This window comes from Pungitius pungitius, chromosome 21 (assembly GCF_949316345.1).
Source record: "Pungitius pungitius chromosome 21, fPunPun2.1, whole genome shotgun sequence".
Classification (NCBI taxonomy): Eukaryota; Metazoa; Chordata; class Actinopteri; order Perciformes; family Gasterosteidae; genus Pungitius; species Pungitius pungitius.
In genome coordinates this window covers 2,381,915-2,391,229 of record NC_084920.1, presented here as the reverse complement: position 1 = coordinate 2,391,229, position 9,315 = coordinate 2,381,915, and the positions used below count along the sequence as shown (strand labels likewise).

Genomic DNA, 9,315 nt, shown 5'->3' with positions numbered 1-9,315 from the left:
GAGGATCAGGCCAATATTAAGAGGGTCGGTACACTTCAATAAGGCGATAGCAGAGGGCAGTTTAAAACCCTCATTAATTACTTATCAAGATCATTCCCCCGTGTGCCCTCGGCGCCCATAATACACTTGGATGTGTGTGGAGAAGCGGGGAGAGAAGGGGTTTGATTCCGTGCGTAATGTCTCGGATGAACCCGTGGTCTATCTCCGGGGCCGCGCGAGGCGGAGCGAGCAGCATCCTCTGGCAGCAGCCGGCAGCGAGGAGCCCGGTTCGCGCCTCGCGGGCGGAGGAAGTCTCGGCTGGACGTTGATCTCGCATGAACACCGAACTACCGACCGGTGTCTGCGGGGGGGGGAAAGCGACGAAAGTGGTGGTGTGGGGGGACTGGAAGGAAGAGGAGGGATCCTGCCTCACGGAGGTAACGTTACGCTTCTCCGTACATTTCATTTTGCTGCACGTTAGAAACCCCGCGCACTTGTTCTTCGCTCGAGCCCCTCTCCCCCCCCCCGCAAAAAAACAGCAGCCTTAATCTTTTTTTCGTCACCCCCCCCCCCCCCTCCTCTGGGAGTTGCTAGCTAGCCCACCTCACTCGAGTCTCCGTGGGTGTATTGTTTTCAGCGGCCGGGGTCGGTGCGTACAACACGGTTGTCATGGCGATGCTAGGGAAACCCGGCGCGAGGCACGTCGGGAGACACAAAAGACACCGTCCCGCTCCTCGCTGCCCGGCGTCCTTTTTCCCTCTGAGACTTTCTCCCGCCGCGAAAAGTTCACGGAAAGTCTCCGAATAGCAACAGCAGCGAGTGTTCTGCCCGTGCGCCTTTCGCTCCCCCGCTCGCACGAACCGGGGGGGGGAGGCGGAGAAGGGAACGCGTGCCGGTGAAAAGGAGAGCCCGTCGGTAAGGTAAGGGGGAGGGAGGGGGTGGTGGTGGAGGGGGGGGGGGGGGGGTCAAGAGGACACGAGCGTTTGGCTATGAAGGTGTGTCCTGCGTCTATGCCAGGGACGTAATGGGACCCTGCTAGGCAGGAAGAGGATGCTTTTAGTCGGCTCCTTTCGGTTTTTAGGGGCCAGCTACACGCGTGGAAATGACTGAGGCCTCCACAGCAGAGAGAGAGAGAACAACACAATTGTGTCAGCGGGGAAAAGGAAACGAACGAACGACAACAACAAAAAATGTCCGGCGAGTGTGTGTGTGTGTGTAAGGAAGGTGGGTTCAGGGTCACTTTACATGGTGAGAGGATATGAGGGTGGTGGAGTTAAGGGGGGGGGGGGGGGGGGTTGGAGGGCTTTATTTTTCACCTCTGCTCCTGATGTAACCACACACACAACATCGCACCCGGATGGAGCAAACCAAGCAGCCTCCGGCCTTCATGTTGCTGATGGCAAGACAGGATAAGCTCTCACCTCTCATGACTCATGTTCATTCGGAATTACAACCTACGTTTTCACAAGTCCACATGCTGAAAGATCTTGGTTCATGGTGCAGTGCCATGCTTCTCGTTAAGTGCAACCCCCCCCCCCTCCTGTCAATACATAAAACACCAGAGGGCTAAAAAAAACACAGAAAGCTGCCTATGTTTAATTTCCTATGACTAATATCTTGAATTACCCAGGGAGCATGAAAGCATCGGTTGCACCTTGCTGCAAAGTAAATCTGTACAGGTCAAACATAGAGATAAACAAACCTTTACAAACCAGTTAAATGAAGAAAATGCACAACGTTATACTGCATTTAGGAGGAAATGCTAGAAATCAGTGCCACGTGAAATGGAAATGTGAATACATTCGTGATGTATTTTTTCAAAGCCAAAGAAAAGGGAAAACACTGAATTGATGCGTAGACAATCTAAATAGAACCCACAGAATGTTGAATAGCAATAGCTATAAATTACAGTTATTGCTTCTAGTCATATGAATTATTCATCCAAAGATAATACATGGCAACATATTTCTACATTGGTTATTGGTCCTGCCAAGTATGAATGTCAGCTTTCCCTCGCTCCTCGTGTGTTGGGGCATGCAGCCACTTCTCTAGTATGGCTTTCACCCGCAGGGCCTTCCAAGCACGCCGTCACACACATTCACGCAGTCTTGCACATGGGGCGACACGAACGGGCCTACATCAAAGATACATCTGTTTCTTAGATACATCTGTTTCTCATGCATGTTGGATGGGACGGGTAGGCAGCGGCTGGCCACTGCTCCCAGTTACAGCGCAGATTAGTATGCATGACTTGCTGGAAGCGAAGCCGTGACTGTGGACTACCGGGGCGAGGAGGGGGGGGGGGGGGGGGGGGGGAGAAGGGAGATACGGTTTCACTAAGCGCGAGACACTAGCGAGTTGAAAAGTCCCTCGCAGTGGTCTTTTGTCCCCGCTGTTTGATGTATCGCCGGGCCTTTCTGGCTGTGAGCGGCTGGTGTGAGTCCCTTTGTCCGCTCGGCAGCCTGTTGCCCCCAACTTTTGTCATTCCAAAAAGTGTCTCAGCCAGTCTCCATGACAAGGAAAAGTCCACCGTCATATGGGAATATGCTCAATAAATGTCCAAGACAAAAACTACTTGAGTTTAGGTCTGTTGGGGAATCTTATGGAATGTTACAAAAAAATGATCTTCTTTTAATCCTGTCAAATTAGCCAATACAAGGTTCTTTCTGTATTGTATTGCATTAGAATATAAAAAAAACCCAAATGAAATAGATTTAAGCAATCAAGTTCAAACGGAAAAGTGATGACTCATAGTTCTGTGGTACCACTCGGCGTTCTTGCAAAAGGACAGAACTAATCCAGCAGGATGCACTTTGCATTCTCCTCACCCGCTCAACGCTCGCTCGGGCTGCTCATCGGTTCCGCTCGTCCCAAACCTGAACCCGAAGGTCACCCCCCCCCCCCCCCCCCCCCAGAAACATTCAGCCCTTTGGAATCCATCGAGAGTCCCGTGAGCTTGACCTCGACAAGATGTTTCCCCAGATGTTCTGCATAATTAGCACGCAGGCTCGGGGGGGGGGGGGCGAGAGGGGTGTCACCACCCGTGCAGAGTTCATCCAAGTGCCGCGGCGCTGCATAATTAGCTCACATTAGCAGGCGTAATATTCATTAGACTCGCGGTGTCGGTGTCTTTAGAGGTTTGTGTGGCGGTGATTAAGGAATCCTGTGGTTGTTTTGAACGTGTTCCCGAGAGGAAAGCAGCCCGTGTGCACGTCTGATTGAATCGAGTCGAGCTGTGTCCACGTCAAAAGTCCTTCACTCTCACTGCGGTGTTCAGGTGTATTCCCGATGTAGAAATCTGAGATAAACCAAAGGTAGTTGAAAAGGATTTCCTGTTGTCACGATGAATTGTCAAAGCTGGAGAGAACTTTGAAAATCCTGCCCACGGTTATTGGCTCGAGCACAAAGCCTTGAGATGTGTGAGGATAGTAATTGTGAACACATTCGCAACGTCGGAGACAGCGGAGAATCCGAGGCGAGCGCCATCGTAAATCACACAGTATGAGGACAACTTTGAAACTCAACACCTCCAGATCTGAGGGGCCCACAGAGGCCCTCAGAGAGACGAGAGAGGGTGGCAGATGAAGACGGGGCTACGGCTCGAGGGATTGTACGTCCCGAATGAAACATCGATGAAACCTCCGGTTTTGAAACACGGGTTTTGATTTGTGTGTGTTTGTTTTTCCAAGGTGAGCGCCAGGATTCACACTGTTAAGAGGAGGGCCACCCAACCGAACCTGGGGAGCCGCTGGAGCCCCGGGGAGCTGGAATGGAGCAACTCATAGAGTAAGAAAAGTACTTATTTGAGTGGCTTTTTGCTCACATGTTTTATTGTGTTTACTGAATGAACTTCCTGTCTCTATTTTGGGGCTTCCTGTAAGTGCTTTTGCCGACGCTTGTGTTGTGAGCATCGCACTGGGACGAGAGAAGCATTTCAGCCCCATATATAGCATACATACATATACGTATATCCTCTCTTTATACATATCTTCATATCTAAATATATTAAATCCATAGCCATTCCTTTTCCCAAATCCCATTTTGAAGAGGTTTGTTATTCAGTGTTTTGAGGACATTTGAGCAGGAAGCATGAACATTGACCAGGCAATTGACCAAATGGGTTATTTTTTGGGATTTAGCAGAAGCCGAAGTTATCATTGTCCAGGATGCAAAAGGTGGCAGTTGGACATTTGATGATGGTACTTTTTGAAAAATCTGCGTGTGACACAGTGTGAGAGTCATCCTCGGAGGCGCACTGTTATTATTCTAAACTCAGTGGAACACAAACATGTTTTACTCCACGTCTCCTTTTCAAGCAGAAGTGAGTCAGCAGAAAAAGAGAATGATGCCACAGAGGAGGGATAAACAAACCTCACGCTGGTGGGGGATGGGGAGCTGATTTATCTCACCCTACATACCTCTAGACCTCCTTTGTGTGTGTTGGAGGGGGGGGGGGGGGTCTAAACAACACTGCTAGACTCGATACATCCATCTACCTATAGTTATCTATCTATATCATCACATCATATATATCATATATATTTTCCTCCATCAATCAATATATCTCTTCTATCTCTTTCTATCTGTATATTCTCTCTCTCTCTCTCTCTATAGCTGTCGCTCTGTCTTTTAACCACCTAGCTATCTATTAATCCAGTAGGTAGATAGCCATCTCCCCATCTATTGAGCTGTCTCTTTCTCTCTCTCTTTGTCGCCTTCTCAGCTTTCCTCATGTGTTGTTACTCTTCTTTCCTCAACCTGCTTTTCCTCTTCCCCCAAAACCGTCAGCCTCCCATAGCAAACACCCCCCCCCCCCCACCCCCCTCCCCTCACCGCATCTTCCCTTCTCCCGAGCAGCACGCGCTGCAGATAGCGCCGGCGGGATCGTCGTAGTGTCCGCGGGGTGTGTGCACATGCAGCGCAGTGAGCGCCGGGCTGCCTCTGACTGTTTATTCAAGTATGTGTGTGTGTGTGACTCACACACACACACACACACTCTCACACCTTAACATTTCATTACACCTATCTCTCAGAGGAGCGGGTAGACGCTACATGCATAATGCATACCCGTGTCCGTGCCTGCAGGCTCGCTCCGCCCGACCTGTCGAGTGGAACCGTCCACTCACAGCATGTCGGCAGTGTCTCTTATTGATTGTGAAGCATCGGTGATTGTTCAATCATAACCCTTCTCTGTTGTTACACAGATTCTTATGAAGCGTCGACTTGGTGTGTGTGTGTGTGTGTGTGTGTGTGTAATACGAAGTGGAATGTGTATGTATGTGATGCCATTTGTCTGTCCTGCCTTTCTCTTTTTGGATAACCCACACGCACACACACACACCAACATTTATACCAATCAACATGATTGTAATAGAGTTTTTTTTTCTCCAGACGAGATCGTAAAGGCACAACAGCTAACTATTTGACATTTGGTGCATTCCAATTACCGCTCTAAGATAAGGACGAGCGCAATCATGGCGACGGTGGTCCAAACATTTTTGGCAAATTGGGTTTCGAGTGGCGGGCATTCGGCCACTAGAGGGAGACGCCGCCATTGGTTTGTTAGCCGGCCAGGATCGAATTTATTGAGCCATATTTCGTTATTATCTTCACGTAAGATGGAGTTTGACTCTCATAACGGCATCGCATATATATATATATATCACCGTTGCCTCCTAATGGCGGGTGTTTGTCACTCATGGGATGTTACCAGTCGAGAATCAACCGAAGCCAGCTCGGAGAGGGGCTCCTAAAGCCTCATGTTCGTCTCCCCACGTTTCCAGCGATGAAACTCCCAGGGGGCTCCTCTGCTGAAATGGTCACACTCAACCCTTCCGAACGTGGAACATGTGTTTTTGAAATCACTCAGGCGTTTATTAAAGACCGCCTCAATAGCTCAATAGCTTTAATGCCCCGTGTCTCGACAGTTAAACCCAGGTGTTGGGCACCGCTCTCTGGACGTGGGTACCTCGGCACGATTTCATTGTTATTATCACACAAGGAAATTCACTCATTCAAATGCTCACGTTAGAGGCCAATGGAAATACCATAAGTTGTTTTTATGCCTTAGAGATAGACATTCAATCTCAGTTCGGGGGGAATGTCCCTATTTTCGGACTCTCTGCTGGAGTCATTAATGACAAAACAAATCTGGAAAGGACTCACGCGGACGGGAAATGTTTGTACAGAACTCTCCACCAACCTTTTTTTTTCTCCTGTGAAGTGTTCAATGAGTTGAATGTGCTTCGGTCTGGAGTTGGAACCGCTCCTGTTCCCTTGTAGACCATACAAGCGTCGTCAGCATCAGCAGTGATGATCAGGGCGAGGCTCGTCCTTCCCTGGGTACCAGTCGACCTTTCAACTCCTCGCACCTCAGTGCTTCACCCGAGGCTCGGATATGGCCGCCTCGGGCGACAAATAAAGCAGATGCCGGTCGTGCTGCAGTGTTTGGACGCTTTAATAGCTCATTAATGTCCCTCTTTGTCTCCGCTTGTCTGGAACAGTTTGCCAGAACAGATTTACCCCGGAGGGGACGGAGAGGATGTCAAGTGTCGCAGAGAAAGTACGGAGACAGGCTGACGCAGACCGCTGCTGAACACGATGTAACACGAGGCTTTTACTCTGCAGGTGGGTGGGGGGGGGCTTGAGAAGTTTATTTCCACCTCTTCAACCTGACAAGCGGAGTAAATACTGTCCGTCGCAGTGAGCGAGGTAACCAGAGGGGCCCTAATTGGTTATTTGGGTCTGAGCTGTCAGACTGAGGGAACGCTGGTGTAGCGTCTGCAGATGGACTTTGTACAAAGTACACCGCCAAAACACACACACACACACACACACACACACTGACAATGTTTGTGCCCACAGAGCCTTTTTAGTGCCACTGTGTTTTCTTGTCGTTTCTTTGTTCTTGCTGCATAATTCAGGGTTGTCTGATGTTCGGATGAATCCCCGACGTTGTTACACTCATCTCACGGCAGGAGAACATCGCCACGCACGCACACACACGCACACACACACACACACACACCAAACATCTTAGTCACTCGACAATGACGAGTAAAAACAGTGGTCGGCTCCGGGTAGAGAGAACCACACACAGCCGTCTGAGAAATAGAGGGATGTTTTCCCTGCAGAGAGGGGGGTTGTAAAATGAAACCGGTGTGACATTTCTACCTGCTGCTGTTTCCCTGCGTGGCGCTATGGACAAAGAGGTAGAGCGCTGCGTGGGGATTGACTTGATTTTCATCATCATTGCGAGGTTATTTCACTGTATGGTGAACTGAGCCCTGAGCAGCCGATCTTCACACATGTGTAAAATGCATTTAAATGCTCATGTCCACAGCTGTAATTAACACAACATTACATTTCATTTTTTTCTTTCTGAGGTTAAGGGAGTTTGAGAGAATTTCAAGGCAGCACTTATGTCACTTCATCTTTTATTCAGTCCGGCCCCCAGGACTCTCTAAATTGCCGTGAATCTGACTGGCATTATGCAGCTTGGGAGGGGCAGGGGAGAGAGGGGGTGGGGGGGGGGGGGTGGGGGGGTGTTATAGGGCGAGGGAAGAAGAGAACGATAGACATGGAGGAAAAGAGCAGGTTATGGACGCAGAGAGAGAGATAAAAGAAAGGCATCTCCATTTTCCTCTCTTGAGGATGACTCATTTGGAGAAATAAATCAACAATTCCACTGTAGTGTTCCTGTGTGTGTGTGTGTGTGTGTGTGTACATGCGTGCATGTCTTTCTGGGAATGTATTTATAAAACAGTGCTTATTTTGTCCTTTTAAACAGCAGTGCTCACTTCACAATACGAGCAAATGTGTTGTGTTTTTGTCGCCATCACAGCAAATGGTTTTTTTTTTCATCATACAAAATACACAAAATTCCACATAAAGATAAAGAGGGATACAAAGTTAAAGTTAAAGGTTTTCCGCCGAGGCCTCGGCATGAGCTTCTTCTTTTGAACCTCTCACATTAGAAAGGAAACGGGTCGTTTGAAGAAAACATTTTCACAATAAAGCGCGTCTGACGTGGTCTTGTTTACCGAAATCGATGTAGAACATTTCCCGGTTCAGAAGGGTTCTGGGGAGAAAAGGTATTACAAAGTGATATGATATGGTCACGAAGTAGTGTCAACTTCAAACTGTATTACGATCTCTGAGGACGGGTCGTACATACGGCAAGGTGTCTCCACAATGAGATGAAGAGTAGTGTATAAGTGAGGATTCCCCTCTGGGGTGTGTATGTGCACAGAGAAAAGTGAAATCAAGTATGAATGACGTGCCAGACAGACGCACACGTGCACGTCGATAGTCTCTTTGAAAGTCTCGCTGAACTTAAAGTGCGAGGTGCTGACAGGCGGCTGTGCAGGAATACGCGTAGGACGGATGATTCACCGGCCCGACGTGAGATAAGAATACAGGAAATAGACTATTTATAGAAGGACACTGTGTTAATCCCCACAACTAATGAATCACATTTCACTAGATATGTATCTTTCCAAAAGAGGACGCAACAGAAGACGTTTGAGGACCATTGACGTGACGGGTGTAACGGGGGCTTCTGCAGCTCTGAGCGGCTCCTAAAACCAGCCGCTGTGTGGCACCGACCTCCGAGGATGACTCTGCATGTTGTATGCACTATAACACCAGGTGGGGGGGGGGGCGGGGGGGGGGGGGGGGGTGGTCCAGCTCTGCAGGACTTTTTACTGATGACTCATCGGGATGACTTTGGGGCTTTTTGCATCACTCGTCTGGACATTACTTCTTCATTCACTACTTACTATTACTTGAGGACGGTACCTATATAGATGTTTACGATCGGATTGGCACTCCGTTCTGTAAAACATTTCGTTTATTAAAAAAAGCCACCGAGTCACATTTCCGAACGCGTCGCGGCGCAGAGATGGAGACGTCAGCGTCCTCGCGGTGACACCCTTCCTTCCGCCGCCGCTGACCTTTTCCTGCCGCGCTCATTCCAACAAGCCGTGAAGGGCACAGCTGGTGACACTGACACAACCTTCACTGTGTTTCCTGGCAGCGGCGACGCACACACACACACACACACACACACACACACCTGTATCCAAAACGAGGGGGGGGGTGGGAAATAACTTAATAAATAATAATAATTATTACTGCAACTCAGTGGCTCTTAGTCCTTCGGTGGAAATCGCTGTACCAACATCAACCTTTGATTCCCCTGCCGATTTGATGAATAAGTCATGAATAATGACTTATTCGGGATGTCAAATCTGATTGAATTATTCAGCATTTACATACAAGTCAACATCGGAGAGAGTGGGACGAGTTGCGTTCCCAAGTGGATGATGTCAGAGT

At 49.0% G+C, this 9,315-nt stretch overlaps 1 protein-coding gene across 1 annotated transcript in view; it reads left to right on the top strand.

Annotated features, from left to right (window-relative positions):
- The first annotated feature begins 355 nt into the window (after positions 1-355).
- LOC119212574 (ankyrin repeat and fibronectin type-III domain-containing protein 1) overlaps positions 356-9,315 on the top strand; it is a 74,115-nt gene continuing 65,155 nt past the window's right edge. The window contains exons 1-2 of the mRNA XM_037463126.2: positions 356-416; positions 3,669-3,765. Coding sequence (XP_037319023.2) covers positions 3,749-3,765 — 17 coding nt within the window. The 5' untranslated portion in view covers positions 356-416; positions 3,669-3,748. The remainder of the gene's footprint in view (positions 417-3,668; positions 3,766-9,315) is intronic.